This window comes from Cyprinus carpio, chromosome B3 (genome assembly GCF_018340385.1).
Source record: "Cyprinus carpio isolate SPL01 chromosome B3, ASM1834038v1, whole genome shotgun sequence".
NCBI classification, from domain to species: Eukaryota; Metazoa; Chordata; class Actinopteri; order Cypriniformes; family Cyprinidae; genus Cyprinus; species Cyprinus carpio.
The window spans coordinates 7,799,792-7,820,429 of NC_056599.1; the positions used below are offsets into that span (position 1 = coordinate 7,799,792).

General features: G+C 36.5%; 4 protein-coding genes across 4 annotated transcripts; 2 read left to right on the forward strand and 2 right to left on the reverse strand.

Moving 5' to 3' along the window:
* Positions 1 to 458: 458 nt before the first annotated feature.
* On the reverse strand, positions 459 to 9,226 carry LOC109103122 (mitochondrial dicarboxylate carrier-like). The gene is made up of 11 exons (XM_042719512.1): positions 8,818 to 9,226; positions 6,158 to 6,277; positions 5,115 to 5,229; positions 3,799 to 3,847; positions 3,667 to 3,708; positions 3,546 to 3,589; positions 3,393 to 3,463; positions 3,050 to 3,142; positions 2,262 to 2,339; positions 2,105 to 2,161; positions 459 to 2,009 (listed from the first exon to the last, which is right to left on the reverse strand). The coding sequence occupies exons 1-11, from the start codon at positions 8,905 to 8,907 to the stop codon at positions 1,908 to 1,910; spliced, it is 861 nt and encodes a 286-aa protein (XP_042575446.1). The 5' UTR covers positions 8,908 to 9,226; the 3' UTR covers positions 459 to 1,907.
* Positions 9,227 to 9,785: 559 nt separating this feature from the next.
* LOC122136450 (claudin-9-like) lies at positions 9,786 to 17,553 on the reverse strand. Its single transcript, XM_042719513.1, has 3 exons — positions 17,467 to 17,553; positions 12,653 to 12,755; positions 9,786 to 11,728 (listed from the first exon to the last, which is right to left on the reverse strand). The coding sequence occupies exon 3, from the start codon at positions 11,697 to 11,699 to the stop codon at positions 11,046 to 11,048; it is 654 nt and encodes a 217-aa protein (XP_042575447.1). The 5' UTR covers positions 11,700 to 11,728; positions 12,653 to 12,755; positions 17,467 to 17,553; the 3' UTR covers positions 9,786 to 11,045.
* Positions 14,521 to 18,147, forward strand: LOC109103124 (GTPase IMAP family member 3-like). The gene is made up of 3 exons (XM_042721136.1): positions 14,521 to 14,565; positions 14,697 to 14,770; positions 17,234 to 18,147. The coding sequence occupies exons 2-3, from the start codon at positions 14,752 to 14,754 to the stop codon at positions 18,145 to 18,147; spliced, it is 933 nt and encodes a 310-aa protein (XP_042577070.1). The 5' UTR covers positions 14,521 to 14,565; positions 14,697 to 14,751.
* Positions 18,148 to 18,203: 56 nt separating this feature from the next.
* Positions 18,204 to 19,128, forward strand: LOC122136451 (GTPase IMAP family member 9-like). The gene is made up of 2 exons (XM_042719514.1): positions 18,204 to 18,214; positions 18,317 to 19,128. The coding sequence occupies exon 2, from the start codon at positions 18,379 to 18,381 to the stop codon at positions 18,721 to 18,723; it is 345 nt and encodes a 114-aa protein (XP_042575448.1). The 5' UTR covers positions 18,204 to 18,214; positions 18,317 to 18,378; the 3' UTR covers positions 18,724 to 19,128.
* Positions 19,129 to 20,638: the final 1,510 nt, after the last annotated feature.

Sequence of the window (20,638 nt, forward strand, 5' to 3'; positions counted from 1 at the left end):
AGACATGTGCTGCAGTACTTTGGAGGTTTCGATCCGCACCAGTCACGTGATTGTAACCTGTGAAGCATTAACACATGAACGAAGAGATCCATGCCATTAACTTCCGGTTTGCTGCCCGGGACAAGTCAAGTCAAGTCACACTATTTGTACAGTGCTTTACAGTAGACCTACTGATTGTGTCAAAGCAGCTTTACAGTGTCAAACAGGAAAATAGCTTGTCAATAATGCTGTCAAGATCAGCCGCTTCAGACCTGTTACTGTCAGCTATTTTCAATGAAAAACAGTGCAAACCTGCTCAAAAAGTGCCTAAATGTCCACTGCATGGGTGTAACATATGCACACATTTCTTGTTTACTTCGAAACTCCTAATGTAAAAATTGCATGCTATAACCTGATCTTCTTGTGTTAGTACTTTTATTTCCATAAATTTTCACTTTAGACAAAATAATGAGACACAATTGCAGTTTAGACCAGTTTTATAGCTCACTTAGTTTAATATTTGCATTTTTCTCGAGACAGAGAGCAGCTCAATTCCATTCAGTTCAAGCATTTGATTTTCAAAAACCCTAAATTTCAATTAATAACCCTAAATTCCATTTTCAAACCCTAAATTACAAATACATTTCTATTATAAAAAACTGTTCGTACCCACATCTGCAAACCCTCGATGCACACAAGCTGCTCTGCGCTTTCACGCATGCGCACACATTCACTGCACGAGCGCGCCCTCTGCTGGACACCGATAGAGAAGGCTCCTCCAGTGTTCAATTTCATTCTTAGTGTAAAATCATCAAAAAAAGCCAGTTTTTAAGCATATACCAATATGGTAATTTACCAACTTAATCTAAAATATTAAGTTAAACTAAATTTGTGATAAATATTGTGTTATTACATGATTAGTTCAGGATAAATCCAGATATTCAGGACCCAACCACAAACAATTACTACTGAAGTCATTTGTGCAACTTATTCACTAAATGCCCTTATTACCTCAACACTAAAACAACTACAGTTGTATTTGCAGAAATTACAATAGATCAAGCATTATTCCAGTCACAGATGAGGCAAGGGTCCATGAGGTTTCCAGCAGAAATATTACAGAAAGAACATAAATATCACGAAAAAAAAATGAAAGTACAGCACCAAGTACAGAAGTCTGACTCATCTTTCACACTGCAAATACACTATTGAATCCACATCAGTCTGTTGTTTAATGTTTTGTTTTTCTTCTATGATGCTCCTCATTTTGGATTTAAAAGTAAAACTTGGTTGTATTCTGTCCCCTCATAAGTGCTGTGAATCAAATCTAGAAAATAGTCGAAGATACAGTATTTGTACAATTAAAACAGTTTAACACAATACATGCAGACTGAACGTAACCATTTAAAAACCTTAAAGCAGTATGGACCGTTCTGTTTGTGTGCATCTTGTGTCTTAAAGAAATAGTTCACACAGCAAAAACAATCTGTTAGAATTTACTCACCCTAACAAATCAGTTTAATCGAACAGTATTCAGAGGAAAACAAAAACACATGTTCAGCATAGAGAACACTGTCCAGGTTTAGAACAACGTGCAGGTGAGTAAACGAGTGAACTATTCCTTTAAAACATCTCGTCATGTTGCAAAAGAAGGATTTAAGAACAGCTTAATAATCAGAATCATTAATTCATGAACTAGAAAACACATCTATCCTGATAGACAACATCTATAATCTACAGCTCACCCTGAAGAGATGAGCGTACAGTCGTTCCTCTCCGGACGGGTTTGGCCCTCGGATAGTGATCAGTCATCTTTCGTTATGATGTATGCAGCATTGTGTGTAGTGTGAGATTTTCCAGAAATAATATTGTGGAAGCGAGTGCAGCTTGGAGAGGAGGCCAAAGGGACAAGGTCAAGAGGTCAAAGTTCAGCTGACCACCCGGATGCCGAAGTATTTCTTCAGCTGCTCCAGGAAGACGAACGTCAGGATCGTGTGAGGGATCAAGCGGATCCCGGCCGGAACTAAACCCTGTCGTGTGATTGGACGTCAGAAACATTGCCAAAATCATCAGTAATGAAAAAGAACATTTTATTAAAAAAAGTAAAATAAAGCAAATCTGGTACCTTGTAGAAGGCTAGTGGTCCCAGTCTGGCAGTTTCAGTCAGGCAGTGGATCACACCCTAATATACAAACATGAATTAGACAAATGAGCAATAAAAATGAGACAATGATCGGAGAGAGAGAGAGAGAGAGAGAGAGAGAGAGAGAGAGGAAACTCACTCTGTATTCTCCTTTAGAGTTCATTAATCTTGTCTTTATTACATCCAGCGGCTGGCAGAGGAATGTCGCACAACCTCCCTAAAGAGAGAAAGTCACGACATAAAAATTGATATTTAAATAAATTATATATTTTTTTAAAACATGAATAATGAAATTAAAATATCCATACATATTACATATATATATATATATTATATATAATATATATATATATATATATATATATATATATATATATATATATATATATATATATAAAACATTTACTATATGTACATATGTTATATATTTATTGATGACAAATGTAAATATAAATAAAAAAAATGTAAAACTATAAAATAAATAAATATAATTATATAAAATATAAAATATATATATATATATATATATATATATACACAGTTACATGATTTTTTTTTTTTTTTTTTACAGATGTTATATAAAATAAAATGTGTTGGCATAAAATGTAATATATATAAAAATTATAAAATATTTTGTAAATAATTATATAAAACATATGTTTTATAATATATAGAAAATGTATTTTATATATATATATATATATATATATATATATATATATATATATATAGATATATATATATATATATATATATATATAAATAAATAATTAAAATGCAAAACAGCTACACTTAAGTAAATATTAAGTAATTGCCAACAAATAATTACATATAAAGAAAGGTATTTTACTAATCAATAAAAACTAGTTGTCTAAGAAGGTAAGAAGAATTTTCTGTGATCGGCCAATCAGAGGCTTCGGTACTCACAGCGATGAAGCTGGACAGGAAGTGTGTGAGTATATTATCTCCCATGAGTCCTGTGCCCAACACCAGCTGCTTGGCCTGATCATAACATGCCAGCTGACACAAAGAGACACGCTCAGGATCATCTCATAATCATAAACACCTTCTGACAGATGCCTTCAGGGGTTTATTTATCAGTGTGTGTGGGAATCAACCCAGCTCCTGACAGAACATCTGGAGTTTTTACACATTTTATGCGCTTACTCTGGTGTAAGCTCATAGATCATTAAAAAAAAAACAATCTGATAATTTGATTAGCCATAATATTTAATAAATTGCAAACTAAATCAACAATCCTGCCCCTCACCTGTCCGACAGTGACCAGGGCTCCTCTGCTGGACGCCATAGTGGCTCCTGAGAACAGCTTCCTGGTTCCCTCTGAGAGAAACACATGTTCAGAGAGACACATGCAAACATCTGCAGAAGAGAATGACTGTGAGAGATCCCGAAATGTCTTCACCTTCCCGCCAGACCCTGAAGAGTCCGTCCAGCGCGTGTTTATAGCTGCGAGAGACACAGTTATGATTCAGATTAATCAGGTTAGGAGCGTCCGGAGGGATTTTAGATCTAGACTCACTCACTTTCTCCTCTGATCTGCAGGAAGCTTCATGTCATTCTGCATCCTGTGGAGATCAACAACACGAAACGCTCACACTCGGACAGATGAGACAGAAAAACAAACACGGCAGTAACACAAACCCCGCGATACACACCGAACGTTCACCATATCTGCCGGAGTCCCGATGAAACCGCCGGTGAAGCCTGTGGAGTACAGCGCAAAAGGTTTTTATCAATTTATGCATTCAACTTTAAATCATTAATTAAAATAAAATAGGTAAAACAACTAAAACTGATAAAAAAGAAAAAAAAAAAAGTAATTATTTAAAAAAAAATAAATAAATAAAACTTATATAGACAGCTTCACAAAGAAATAAATGAATTGTGACTTTTTATCACAATTCATGTTTTTTTTTCTTGCAGTTCTTAAAAATATGAGTTTTGAGAAAAAAAAACTCTGTTTACATATAAACGCGCAATTCTGAGAAAAAATTGATAACTGAAATATATAAACTGAGAATTGCATATAACATTAACTAACAATTCTGAGTTTACATCTTGCAATTCTGTTTTTGTAATAAAAAATATATGTAATTAAAAATGAAAAGGTAATCACACCTTTGTATCTAATAATATTTCTTGGAATTGCAAGTTTATATCTCAGAATTCAGATTTTTTTTTTCCTCAGAATTGAAGGTTATTTCTTGCAATTTCTGAAAAAAGTGAACTTTTTTTTTTATTTTTTATTCCATGTCAGAAAAAAAGTCTCTATTCTAGGGATGCACAATATTGGATTTTTGCCGATATCCGATATGCAAATATATTCCAACACATTTTGGCCGATATATTTCATTCTGTTTGTAAACACCACCAAGTGTCTCCTGTGCAGAAATTATAAGCAAATTATTTTAAATTTTGTTTTGTTTCTAACAAGAACCTAACACATTCTCAGTTTAAATGTCGAGATTCAAAACAGTGAATCTAATCATCATTCAGGCAAAACCGCTTCAAGAATGAGCCACACTGCTGACGTGAGCTAATCGCTAGCACACCTTGAGCACATGTGAGTTAATGTATTCCTCTTATCGGAAAGACATATCACCATAATTTTCATATCAGGCCGATGCCGATATTTACATTTAAAGCCATTATCGGCCGATTCCGATATTGGTCCGATAATATTGTGCATCCCTACTCCATTCATATGAATAAAGAGAGAGCACACAACAAAATTATTTAAAGTTTAACTAAAATAAAATAAAAATTGTAAAAAAAATAAAAAAAGAAAAAAAATAATAAATAAATAAAAAAATCATATGTAAAATGTCCAACACTACAGTTAATGCAGGTTGTCTAAATAAGTTTCATAGGCCGTTATTATGCTGTAAATCTAACTATGACACGGTCACATGACGCATGTTGTCATAAGGCTACTGGCGATATCCTGGTCTGTAACGCTGTGTGTTTTTACCTCCAAACGCGCCCAGCAGGACTTTCTGATAGAAAGGCATTGGTCCCTGACCGCCGCTGCCCATCATGTCTCTGACCGTCTCATAGATGGCAAACCTGGTGAGAGAATACGACATCTGCAGAGACACAGAGAGATTCATTAGCATTATATGCCTATTTCATCATCTTTGGTGTTCACATCTGACCCTAAACAATGTTTAGCCAGTACACACTAACAATCTTAATCTCACACTTAACCACGAGAGACGGACTTTAACCGAAGATCGGCTGTTTCGTGTGTTTCTGATATATTCAGGGCTGTATATTAACTGACAGTTAAAAAAAATTAAAAAAAACCATGTGCAATGCAACACTTTGCCTCACAATGTCCACTTTCAAAAAAGAAAACTGCTGTAAAATTGCTGAAGTAAGGTTTGTTTCTATTAAATGCATCACAGCTTCTGTCTTTCATGCTGTTACACAAAATCAAATGCCATTCATTTTCTAGAATAACTTTTAACCAGCTGCATTTGAGATACACTCGATTAATATTATTTCTTTGGAGAATATGTCCACCTATTTTTGTCTCATTTTGTAAAATACTGAAAGCTGTTTATTCGAACAAATTAAGTCTACAATAGTGGAAACATTTTCTGCATTGTCATGGTGAATGTGTTCATTTAGTCAGTTCTGCAGATCAGTTTCAATGTGTCATCTATGCAGTTTGGCAGCTTTTGTTTCCTTAGCATTGTGAGTTAAAGTGTGACAATGCATTTTCACCAATTAAACAATGTGGATCCGTTTGTGTCCGCTTCTTCACGACTCTCATGCTCAAAGCATGCATGACACAGCGGCAGATCCTGATCACATGACCTCTCTCTCGAAGCGAAAACCAGCATTAATTCAAGACAAAGTCTATAAGTGGGAAAGTGGCTTATTTCATAAATGTTGTTTGGTTGTCGTTGTGGAACAGAAGATCTTTCCAGAGCCGCTGCTGTGTAAATCACAGCTCATTACTCGCAGGATTCCCAGACACACTAAACTGATCTGAGATCAGGATCTGACCTGTCTGCAGAGCGAAGCGCTGAGGCCGTTGTAAAGCGCCAGCACACCGTCGTTCTTCACCACGTGCATCGCCATGCCAACCATCCTCATCTTCACCTCCTGCTGTGTCTGCAGGTGCACCTGTTCAACAACATCATCATCAATTCTATTATTATAACATCATCATACCAGCAATGAGAGAACATCTACAACAACTATTCAAAGGTGAGATTTTATAATGTTTAAGAGTCTCTTCTGCTCACCAAGGCTGCATTTATTTGATCAAAAAATACAGTAAAAGCAGTAAATATTATGAAATATTACTACAATTTAACAATTGTTTTCTATGTGATTATATGTTCAAATGTAATTTATTTTTGTGATCAAAGCTGAATTTTCAGCATCATTGCTCTAGTCTTTAGTGTAACATGATCCGTCAGAAATCATTCTAATAGGCTGATTTGCTGCTCAAGAAACATTTCCTATTATTATCAATGTTGAAAACAGTTGTGCTGCACAATATTTCTGTGGAAACCGGGATGCATTTTATTTTTCAGGATTCACAGATGAATAGAAAGTTCAAAAGAACAGCATTTATTTGAAATGGAAAACCTTTTGTAACATTATAAATGTCTTCAATGTCAATGTTGATCAACTCATGCAGCCTTGATGAGTAAGTGTGTGTAAAATTTGATTATACTATGTTCACTTGAGCATTAAATACATGTTGCAACATGCAACAGTTTGTAACAAAAGCTTAACGTTGACACAACACACACACACACACACTCTGCTGCTCTGTGGGATGTCTGCACAGAGGCCAACGATCTTATCACCAGCACGCCAACAATTTAGGCCAACAATAACTTCACATGTCTTTCTGTTCAAAGAGTGTAAATATTTAATAATGCAGCGCTGCGTGTGTAACTCTGTCTGGACTCACGCGGCTCTCGCGGTCTCTCATTAAACACACAGATCTCTGGAGGCCAGCCGGGTCACCTTCATGTCAAGCAGCACTTCAGAAGTGTTTTTGGCTTCAGTCAGTGTGTGTCTCTGTGTGTGTGTGTGTGTGTGGTTTTATGCCGCTTATCTCTGTTTTTTTGTTTTGGTTTTAGTGGCGAGCAGACGAAGCGGAGATAATTTGGCCTGTTATCACAGATAAACATGAGAGCACAGAGAAGCAAAGGGGACAAGCGTCTCAGCGATCAGAGCACTGATTGTTTAGTAGCTCATTCTTTTAATTCATTCATTCGTGTCTCATTCACTGCTAGAGCGTTCAGCCCACCTGATACTCGTCTTTCTGAAACTTTTGGGAGAAAAACTAAGTACAACTACACTCTTAAGAGCAGAAGAGCACTGAAGGACAAACAGAGACACAAAACACAAGTCAAAGGTAGTCAAAGTCCACCAAACCGGACTCAACTGGACACACACACACACACAGATGGCAGACATGTGCTGATCGCACACGTGTGTAACTCATGAGGAATCTGGACTAAAGCATGAACGGACTGCCAGCTCTCTCTCACATACACACATACTTTGATGATAGTGAACTGATTTCCTCTCCCACAGAGCAGCACAGAACCAGCTGATCCTAAAATACCACTGGCCTTTAATATAAACAACCACATGCAGGACATTTACAACCTTTCATTTAGAGGATGCATATAACACTTAACTATAACCCAACCAGCTCTATTATAAGACCAAATGACTGTATTTGTTTCTGTGAACTAGAACAAAGTTCTGGTTTGTAGAGTCCCTCAGTGTATTTTCAGGACTTTAGAAAGTGACCTCTGTCCTGTTAGAATGTGATTACACACTCATTCAATTGGTTTAGTTATTTAGGACATCACATGAGGCTGTGAAACTCTGTCCCAAACCAGATCACAAACTAGTATTCAATTATAGGCTTGTCAATGGAACACACTTCTTTCAAGGATTTGTATGCAGATAATAAAATGGTATAATTTTATTCTCCTGGATGTATAATATTCATTATAATTTAACAAGGCTGTTAGTGCACTTTTGAAAGGACAAACTACTTATCTGATTTATCACGTTAAAATATTCACCATAATTTGGAACAGACCAACTTATTTAAAGTAATATTATGCAGAATGGCCAAAAATATTCAGTAGCCTACAATTTCACGAGCTATTCTGTGCAGTAATATTAGGTTGATGTTATCAAAATTGTCAAATTCAAGAAATCTGACAAAATATTCATCACATTTTGACATGGCTGTCGGTAGATTTTGGAACAGCCATGCATTTTAAGGATTATTGTGTTGATATTGTGGAGTTGTATTTTAAGGATTATTTATTTTTAGCATAAAATATTCATTACAATTTGACAGGACTGTCAGGAGGTTTTGAAATTGAGAAATTACAAGCATTGTTAGTTTAATAGTGTTAAATTGGGCGAATATTATCGGAATCATCGGTCTGGCCGATATATTGCTCTCTCACTAATCATGAGAGCAATACTGCAATAAAAGAGCAGCCTGTAACATGTGTATGAATTGTCCAAATGAGGAACTTTTCCTTCTTTCTGCTTACTCAAACCCAAACACAAGTCATGTGCTGTGCTCTGGAGGCTGAGGATGAAGATGAGGCCGCTGATCGGTCACCAGCAATCCACTCAAACATCAGCCACCGAGAGCGCGCGCGTCTCACCTTGACCAGGTCCAGCGGGTGCGTGCAGCAGGCGGCTCCGCACGACGCGATCCCACCGAAATACCAGCGCGACATCCGTTTCTCCGTCATCTCTCCGGTTACCTTTAATTTCTCTCGCTGTCTGTCTGGTTGCACGCGACGCGCTCTATCCTGACCTGCACGTTGCGCACTGCGCGTGTGGAGGATCTCGCTAATCTACCGGTGATTCCGAAGAGCGCGAGACATCCTAAGTGCGTGGCGTGCGCGACCGGGGCGCGCGGACAAACAAAGTTCACGAGCAGCCAATTGCTCGCGCGGAATCTGGAACGGCCTCCCGGTGCGTCGGATCCACCTCCTATTGACACACACACACACACATCACAATGAACACAAAAAGAGAAAATCGAGCATCTAAATGCTCGGCGTTCATTGAGAAGGAGCTCTGGACTCTTAAAGAGACAGTAGCTGCAGTGATACTAGACAGAGAGCGCGGAATTACTGCACTGCCACTTTAAGACCAAACACTTCCTCATTCTTGCGCAACTCCAGAAGCGACACATTTGAGCTGTTGGGTAAAATGTTTAGATAGACTATAAACGTTTGTTCTTGAGACGTGTAGCCTGCTTATATTCTTATCCAACTGACTGAATGAGTATCTCTTTATAATGTCCATTTATGATGTATAATAAACATATATCATATCTAAATAATCTATATATATATAAAAAACATAAATATAAATAACAATAACGACAATAAAAAGTAGGTATATCCATTAATATTATCTATATGGCCCTATATCTATTTTTTTGCTTTTAAGGTGTTGAAACCATCCTCAAAACAACTTCAAAGTGATACATCCATAAACTAGTCAATAATTAATAATTATCTTTTAATATTTAACTGATGGGACTTTCTTTTTGTGATAGTGTTGTAGTTATCGTAAGAAACAGAGATTGAGAAATCTTTTTTTTTTTTTTTTTTTCGATGCCGTAGAAGAATCATTTTTGTTCATCAAAGAACCTTTCAGTTAACAGTACTTTCAAAAAAACGATTTTTTCATAATATAAAGAACCTGTTGGAACCTCATGGAACCATCAACAACAATAAAGAACCTTTATTTTTGAGAGGGTGGGATCCTGGAGGCTTGGGTTTGACTGTCTTCTTGTGGACTGTTGCAGTAATACAGCTACTGTGGCTGAATCATCTAGTCACTTCTTAGTAATTTCCCCCCTTAAAGCACCAGGGGTAACATGCCTGTAGGGGTCACTAATGTCTCTGAAGTACCGATGTTGATGAATTCCTCCTCCTCTTACGGTCTGTTTTCATGCAGGGCTTCTGAAGGAGTTCTGTGGGACACGAGATCATATTCCACACGTCCTCCAGCATGATGACATCATCAGAGCGACAGTGGACACTCTGTTTATTGTCCCTGTCCTGTGTTCTGCTATTGTGTCATGTGATCCCTGCCAACGTGTTAATGCACGCATGCAATGCATGTCCAGTCAACACACATCAACATGCAGTCAACCTACATTATTCTATTACATTTATTAGACAAATAATGCACCATAACACATCAGTAAATAAATCACATGAGATATAATCTTTCATTATACTGAGAATTGAAAAAAGACAAAAACAATATGTGAGGAAGTGATACAACAACAAAATCAGAGTAACCTAATTAATGACCTTCGTATAGCACATACAAAATCCTTCAGAAAGTCTTGGAAATTAATGATAGATTCAGATTTCTTAGTCCAATTGGCCTTTCTATAAATAAAAAACAATGTCATTTACCTTCATGTTGTTCTAAACCAATGTTATTTTGTTCTTGTAAACATAAGTAGAAATTATGAAAAAGCATCAGACAGCTCTTTTCCAGATGAAGACAAACTGTCAAGTTCCAATTTTAAAAGTGTCATAAGAGTATCATAACATCATCTATAACTGTTTCTGTGTGTTGTGAGCTGTACTGTATGTCTATGATGCACCACCTATGGGAGACCAAATACAAATGTCCATGAGAATGGATCAAAAAGAGCTGATTAAAAATCAAATCTAATAAAAAAAGCTATAATTATGCAAAATTCTCCTTTTGCGTTCCACAGAAAAAAAAAAAAAAAAAAAAAACATACAGTTTTTGCACATGACAGTGAGTAAATGATAATATTCCTGCATTTCTGCAGATTAAAGGAGAGCACTTGGACACGTTTTTTTTTCAGGCTGATGTCTTTTACGCTCTCTTACACAAAGACCTTCTCCGGTTTGCTCTCTGCTGTGGACGGAGGGTTTCCTTTGGCGCCTTTTCCGAAAACAGGCACGGCTGGAACTCCAGGGGAGGCGGAGCCTAAATACAGCAAAGCCCCGCCCACCAGCAGCAGCACGGTCACGCCCCATCCCAGGTAGAGCGCCGGTCCGAGTTCACGTTTAAGTGGCGCGGCGATATTTGGGTCGTAGAAATCGCGTATCACGACATACGCGGTCCAACACACCGGCAAAAGGAAGAAAAACGCAGCCGCGAGGAACAGTGCTGCACCGACCAGTACCAGCCGAGCTTTGGTCTCGTGCGCGTCACCCAGGCAGCGCGTGCACTTGAGCCCGGTCACGCTGAGCATGAGTGCCAGCAGACACAGGAGCAGCGACAGCACGCACAGGGTGCGGCACATCTGGGCGGAGCCTGAGAGGGCGAGGCCGGAGTCATAGACTTTACACTGCAGGCGGCCCAACTGTGACAGACACGTCATCCACAGCCCCTCCCACAGCACCTGAGACACCACCAGCTCATCCCCCACGAACGCTGACACACGCCACCAGGGGGCGACGCAGACCAGGATCCCGAACGCCCAGCCTGCCACGCCCAGGACCAGACCCATCACCTGAAGACCCGTGTTTGCCATGACTGATCGCCAACCGATGTTTATTCACTCTGGAGAAGACAATGCAGTTTTCAGCACAGGAATGATTGACTGATAGATTTTTTTTTTTTTTTTTGCATCCAGATTAGGTATGGAAAACAGTTGCAGTTTTCAGCACAGGAATGATTGATTGATTGATCGATTGATTGATTTTTATTTTTATTTTTATTTTACATCCTCTGTTAGGTTTGGAATTGAGTTTTTATGTTAATTAATTAATGTGATAAAAATAATATATATATATATATATATATATATATATTTAATATTTGAAATATTTATTTTATTTATTTATATAATGCACATTTATACAGTGATCTACAAAGAAATGAATAAACAATAAATTCTTAGTTTATTGCCTTACTGTTAAGTTTTCATCAATTTAGTTAATTATTTTCATAATAACAATAAAATTGTCCAACATCACTACTGTTATAAATATTTGAATTTAATAATTAGAAACTTTTTTAATGAATAGAATCAAAATTATTTTTGCATAATTATTATTAACTAGGGTGATTATTTCTATTAATTACAAACATCATAGCCACTAACTTTATTACAGAATTTTAAAAGTATGAATTTCACTATGACGGTTAAATAAGAAACTGCTTAATTAAACTACTACTGCTCAGTAACACCTAAAGTTCCATTAGTTAACACTAGTTAATGCATTAACTATCAATAATACATTTATTTCAATGTTGATGTCACATTTGTTAATGTCAGTTAATAAAATAAAACATTGTTAATTCATGTTATATTAAAAAATATTAATAGATACTGATTTAATTATAAATTGTTAATTTATTTTATTTTAAAAAATATTAATAGATACATATATATATATATATATATATATATATATATATAAACACTTCAGAGGTATAATTCAAAGAAAGGATTTTGCAAGATGAAGTTTCTTCAGTACTTACAGTGTCTGAGGACCGTCTGTGTGAGTGCTGTGCTGTTGTTGGACTCTCATCTTTGTTTGTAGAAACACTCTCTTTGTTCTCACATGTGGGAGTAAATCAGCATCTGAGTGCCAGAAAATATCATCTCATAATTATGTCCACACACACACACACACACACATGAACACACACAGCATAAATACAGCACGCACTTATGCAAACACCCACACACACAGAGACAGTCATGCAAACATGCACACTACAGATACATACAGTATACTGTATATTCATTAGAAAGCCACATAGCAACTCATAGACACAAATATGTTTTTCTGTTCACACCAAAGCAGTAGGTGGCAGTATGGAGTCATAGAGACTATCCAGCAAATTCAAAACTATTATCATTGTAGGAACTAACTGTAAAAGTTGTATACGTGACCTTTTTCAATCACATTCACATGCAGCTCAAAATTATTCTGATTATCAATCTTAAATATTTAGATGCCAATTTATCACTATTCACTTGTAACCCCCAAAAAAACTAGAATCTGTTGCTGAAATTTTATCTTACAGTGTTGTTGTGCTTGTTTAGGTGGCTCGCGATGAAAATAAAACTGTATTTAGTCCACTTTCTCTCTAAACGATGACTGATTTGCACACACACAGACACGAACACACACACACACACACACACACAAACCACACACACAATCAGAGCTGTAAGAAATACATTTACAGTTACAAATTACAATTTCAAATATTGATTGAAAAGAAAAATACTTCTTATCTCTAAAGTTTATGATCTAGTATTTTGCAGAGTTGGACGCAAGCAACTAACATTACAATGAGTTTGTACAGAGCAGTCGTTCAGTTTAGAATTGTAACGCACATTTTCTAACTGAACTAAATGATTTTTACTAAATGATTTAATTTAAAATGAAATAGCAAAAATTCCTGGGTATGAAAAGAAGGCATGTTTAAAACACAAAAGCATTTAGAGCTCCAGCTAATGACATGATCTGTTTCACAGGTGATTCTCAGGATCTGAGGACTGGGCTGCTGCTGGAAATGCAGCACTGAAATCTGTTACCAGTAAAGCTTTAATGGGAAGAAGGAGCAAGAAATCAAGTTTCAGTTAAAGCAACTGTTTTTCCTTGAATTATCAGTTTCATAATCATTCTAATGCTACACTGACTTCTTATGAGGTGAATGGCTTGCTTCTATGCCACGCTGTTTCTTTTCAATACATGAAAAATGTAAACAGAAAACATTTGGCTGAATTCATGACTGACAACCACATTCAGATCATCCGCACTGAGAGCATTATCAGCCCTGACAACATGATGAGAAGTGTGGATCTACAGCCTAACAGACCTCAGACGATTTACAAAAAACTAGTGTACCATCGAGAAACTAAAAAAAGAATATAAAAGAGAGAAAGAAAACAGGATATATTTTGTTACAGTTTGTTCAGTGTGTGTACAGTTTTGTTACAGTATGTGCTCATACATCTGTTCTCACAAAGTTAACTGACCTGAAAAACTACAAATAAGCATCCATTATTAAATCTATTCACAGTATTGATGTTTTGGAGTATTGTATTGGGGTTGACTGCTCATCTATTTGAAATAGGTCAGCTAGAATATTTTAAACTTACTTGTGAAAGGGTTAAAGAAGAGAAAATACATCTTATCTTTGAAGATTTATGTTATATTATTTCAAGATGCAACTGAATTCAATGCAACTTTGAATTCCAATGATTTTTTTTTTTTTTATATGTTTCATTTGTTTTTCTCCTCATTTGTATATGTATTTCTGTCTGTTTTTGGGAGATACAGAATTATTCTACCTTTGGTCTGATACATGACCTTTGAAACAGACTAATCTGACAAAGCACTGACAGACAACTAGACCAAAGGTCCAAGCAAACATTGGTAAGCCACAGACAAAAAAACAAAACAAAACACAGTTTTCTTTACTTTCAGGTGTCAGAATGCAGCCACTGGGCTGTCAGAAATTGTTTGGATTATGTTTGGAGTCAGTGTAGACACACTTCTTGTGTTAGTTTCACACAGACAAAGATGGCGGGACTGTGAACGACAAACAGAAACTGCGACATAATGGCACCAGCATATAAAGGTCAGTCTAATATAATACTCACAGGTTACAGCTAGTTTAATATCATTCGGAGAAATGAATTATGTACTGTGCTTTCTGCTTACGGTAGTTGACTGCACTAAGCAGAAATCAGAAAGTAAATCTAAGAAGTCTAAGCAAACATAGGTAGGTCACGGACAAACAAACATACAGCAGTTCTGCAAGTTATTCTTTCAGGTGTCACAATGGGTGACGCTGGCATTTGAGGAAGTGTAGACACATTTCTTGTTCCAGGTTCACACGGACAAATACGGAGAGACTTTGAATGACAAAAACAAACGGCAAGATACATAATGGCATCAGCATATAAAGGTCAGTCTAAATGAAATAACCTGATTTGATACTCACAGAATACAGATAGATACCATACTGATGAAATGAATTTTATACTGTGCTTTCAGTTTCTGGTAGTTGACAGCACTAAGCAAATCAGAATGTAAATAGTGAAGCTAATCTTCAGTAGTACTGAGTGGCCATGTTACAACCTTCATTGAGTACATTTAGAATGTGAATGTCTCTTAATACCTTTTCTAAAATATAGTATACAAGTCCAGAGTATCATGTTTAACATACAGTGTGATGTTATAATAGTGAGGTTATGTCCTCTGTATTCTGTGTCAAGTTGAATGGCCATGCTTAAACAAAAGGAATGTGACCCAGCTGGTCAAATGTTGTTTTACCGCCATGCACACTATGTGTACTCACACGCCACTAACCTGAAAAGTTAAAAATAACAATCCATTATATAATCTATTTAGAACTGACACTATTGATGTGTCTGTGTATTATATTGGTGTTTACAGGGATGTAAATGTTGGCTGCTCCTCTTTATGTGGCAGCTTGAAGATGGTGAACAATTAAAAATTTTATTTATAATTTTTACTTTTTGGATTGTTGTTGTTGGTTTTGATTATTTAGTTTAATGTATGAATTGTATCTCTAATTAAACAGAATTTATTAGGAACCATAAATCATATAGTACTGTAAGTATTTTAGAATGTCATTCTATAACTAAAGGGCACTTTTTCTGAAATTACATGGTATGTATGACACACAGATCTTTATCGGATTTCCATGCTTTTCAGTGTAAGCATAACTTACAGCTGTACGTACGTGTAGGTAAACGGAAACAATGTGCAACAATATTATGATATATTTAGTAAGTTGCCTATTATTGTAATAACACATCGGAATATAAGTATATGATGCAGTATATTTTTACACCATGTACTGGGTACTTATTGTATTATTACGAGATATATATTACATGACTGATACAAATAGTAAACTGTAGTATACTACAGTAGGCTATAATTTATTAATTATAGTAAAGTTTAAAACCACCAGTCTTTATAAAATGTTACCACAGTTTACTTAAGAATATATGCTATAGTATTTACTAGTGTTTCTTTATGTGGGATCATGGAGATTATAAAGTATGGGGAAATGATGTAACGAGTTTCTGGTATGATTTAGTTTAGAAATTTCCATATGAAAATTCACCTGATGAAAGAGCATTGCATTTGGTCATCTCAGCAGCGAGTCCGTCAGCAGCATTGTACCGTCGAGGTGCAATACAGTGGAAAACTATGTAAGTTACAGCTGTAAGTTATGCTTACACTGAAAATTCCGATCTGTGTGTCATACATACCATGTAATTTCAGAAAAGGTGCCCTTTAGTTATAAAATACTTTAGCAGGTTATTTCCCCCTTATTCCCCAAACGTTGCATATTGTTCCCTTACACCTACGAGTGTGGAGGTACTCTACAAATAGGTACGCTGTGAATTCTGTTTAATTACGCGGTACATTGCAGGCTGTAATCTAAAGCGTTACCGAAATGCTTCAAGTAGTGATACAGTTAATACAGCTAGCTAGCAGTTGGCTAGTCAACTAGTTGGTAGTTGTTTGGATAGTTAGTAGCTAATTAGTTTTAGCTAGTTAACAAGTTAATTTGCTAGTTTCAGTTTAGCTAGCTAGTTAACTAGCTGCCTAGTCAGTTGGTTGGATAGTTAACTATTTAGTTGGTTGGACTAACTTGTTTTTCACACATTTGTATGTGTATTTCTACCTTTTCGTCTACTTGAGACATAATTGTTTCACCTAAACAAATTACTTGTTAGTTAGTTGTTACTTATTTAGTTAACAAGCAATTTTAGTTAGTTAAATAGCTGGCTAGTTAACTATTTAGCTAGTTAGTTGGTTGGATAGTTAAACTAGTTCTTTGGTTGCATAGTTAATTACCTTGTCAGTTTTTGCTTTTTATCAAGACAGTTAAGTTTATATATTTAGATTAGTTAATTAGTTTTAGTTTAGCCGTCCCTTCTGTGTGAACACTGACACAGCACATGAGTGAATACATGTCCCTGGTTAAATTACAAAGAGAATACCTGGGAATAAAAAGCATCTAGAGCTCCAGGTAATGACATGATCTGTTTGCCTGCAGGTGATTCACAGGAGCTGAGGATTGTGCTGCTGGGAGTCTCTGGAGCTGGAAAGAGTTCAACAGCAAATGCAATACTGGGTCGAGAGGCATTTAAAGAGAGCAGAACCAGAGAGAGTGAGAAACAGACAGGAAGAGTAGAAGACAGAAACATCTCCATCATCGACACACCAGGATTCTTCAACACTCAACTGACCGATGAAGAGATGAAGAATGAGATGATGAAGAGTATGTACCTCTGTTATCCTGGTCCTCATCTGTTCCTGCTCGTCATCAACCTGAAGACCTTCAGAGAGGAGCAGAGGAACCTCGTGGAGCAAGTTCAGGAGAACTTTGGAGCTCAGGCTTTGAAGTTCACAATGGTGCTGTTTGTTGGTAGAGAAAAAATTCCAAATAGACAATGGAAGCTCCTTATGGATAGTAGAAGGTTTCAGGAGCTAGTCAGTCACTGCAGAGGACAATATCATGCATTCAACAGTAAAAATGACATTACTCCAACCCACATCACAAAACTTCTAGAGAGGATTGATGAAATCATCAAACAGAATGATGGCCAGCATTACGACATTGACATTTATTTAAGAGCTCCAATAAAGTGCAGAAAAGGAAAGATGAAAAAAGAGAGAGAAATAAAAGTTCAAGAGACGAAACAAGAGCAGATACAAATAGCACGGGATACGATTCACATGCACCCTGTAAAGGAAAAGGGCACAAGAAATGTTGTGACTAAAAAGAAAGATTTTATTTCTCATGTGACAAAAATTGAGAGAACTGAATTATATGTAGACAGACACTCTCGAGATCCACAAGAACAGAAGAATGATGAAGAAGAGGTGGTCAAAACATCAGCAAAAGCACTGAGAAACTGCTTTGAACACAAGGGAGAAACAAATACAGTCCAGAAACCAGAAGAATAAGAAGGAGGAAGTGTGTGTGGAAGGAAGAAAAGACAGAGAGAGAAAGAAATACATCCAACCCAAATAGGTGAGAACAGTTTATTACACTTTTCCCAAATATCATGACACACTTCTGAAAAATTAAACTTTTGTCTTATTTTTTTCTGTTCTAAAACTATCTGGGCCTCAGTCTCAGAGTGCATCCAGAGCAGACACACAAAACCTGCTCAGTGCACAGATCTCAGGATCGTGATGGTGGGGAAAACTGGAGCTGGAAAAAGTGCAACTGGAAACACCATCCTGGGACAGAAAACATTTGAAGAAGAACTTTCTACTGAATCTGTGACTGTGAAATGCCAACAGCATCAGCAGACAGTAGAAGGTCGAAGCATCTCAGTGATAGACACTCCAGGACTGTTTGATACGTCAATCAGTGAAGAACGACTGAAGCATGAATTAGTGAAGTGTGTAGAAATGTCTGTTCCTGGTCCTCATGCGTTTCTGCTGGTCATCAGACTGGACGTGAGATTCACAGAAGAAGAGAAAAACACAGTTAAATGGATTCAGAAGAACTTTGGAGAAGAAGCTGCACGTTAACCATCGTTCTGTTTCACTAGAGGTGATCAGTTAAAAACATCCATAGAGGAGTTTCTAATCAAAAACAAGCAGATTGGAGAGCTAGTTGAACAGTGTAAAGAACGTTATCATGTGTTCAATAACACAAAAGAAGAAAATCGATCACAGGTCACTGAACTGCTGGAGAAGATCCACAGAATGGTGAAGGAGAACGGAGGAGAGCATTACACAAATGAGATGTACCAGGAAGCTCAGCGAAAAATAGAGGAAGAAGAGAAGAGGAAGAGAGAAGAAGAGGAGAGACAGAAGTTGGAAGAGCAGGAAAAGATAAGAGAAGAGGAAAGAAATAGGCTGAAAAAGGTGGCCTTAACAGGTGTAGTAGTTGGTGCAGGAGCAGCAGTTGTAGTTGGTGGAGGGACACTTGGTCTATTTGGAGCAGCAGCTGCAGGAGGTGCAGCTCTGACCTCTGTTGTTAAAGGAGAGACACTATCTGAAGCTGTAATGGCAGGAGCAGCAGCTGCTGGAAATGCAGCACTGAAATCTGTTACTAGTGGAGCATCAATACCTGCAGCTTTAATGGGAGCGACGAGCAAGAAATCAAGTTTCTTTTAAAGCAACTCATTTTCCTAGAAACATCAGTTTAATCATTTTAATGCTACACTGACTTCTTATGAGGTGAATGGCTTCTTTTTCTTTTGCCATGCTCTTAAAATGTAAACATACAAATGACTTATATAATGAATTTATGAATTCATGTTTAAACAAAATAAATAAAAAAGCCATTACTTCACTAGCCAGCTAGACTTGAATGATCACATATTCTGCTCAGTTACCAGAAATACAATGCATGTGATGTAATTTCCAGCTGCTAGTGCACTTGATGCGTCCACTTGTTGTTTCATTCTTACAGGAGAAACACTTGCACTGGGAGCATTATCAGACAACATGATGAGAAGCTGTAGATTTTCCAACCTAACAGTCTTCAGGAGATTTACAAAAAAAAAACTTGTATAAATGGTATCAACAAGAAAATAAAACCAGAATATATTATATCATGTTCCAGTAAGAAAGTGTTTAGTGAATGTGGTGCACAGTAGATTTGAGACTCAGTCTTACGCAATCACTTGTGACTTGATAGTTTAAACATGTGGCACGTTGTTCTCTTTGCATTAAAATAATATTATTTATTAATTAATCATATTTTGAGTATTGTAATGTGATCAAATTGATTGTCATCCAATTATTTCTGTAATCAGCATGTATTGTATGAAAGCATAACATATAAGATAAATACATCTTGAGGTTAACTGAAATTTTTTTATAATTGTCCTCATTTTCCTTCTTGGGCTTTAGCTTTTCTAAGATTAAAAAATGACTTCCTGCAAAAACAAAGGTCATTTACTTAACTTCATATTTTCTAAACCTGTTTGAGTTTCTTTTCTCCATGGAAGGCAAAAGGAGATATTTTTCATGACTATCCAAGCAGCTCTTTTTCATTTATCAAAGGATATATATATATATATATATATATTACAGGCCTATGGTTTTCTGAGTTCAAACACTGAGCAAACCTTACTCTAGGTAACTTCTGAGGTAAGAGACTGCACATACTCAAGAGGCCTCGATCAAAAACCTACTTTGGCATGTTCTTTATACTGGCAGGTGTCAGATATTCAGCCAATGGGTGGAGATGACTGATTTTTTTTTTATTTTGTTTTAAGTATGAAGCAGTATAGCCACTTCCAGTTTTGCTCATTTGAGTTTAGAAAGTCAGAAGGAAGAGACTCTAGACGACGAAACTGCAAGAGACACAATGGCATCAAAACATAAAGGTTAGTCTGAAAAAAACTAATATGAACAGCCAGTTTAATACAATTTTGAGAATTGAATTATGCTGTGTTTTTGGTATCTGACCACACCAAGGCCTTTAAGGTTA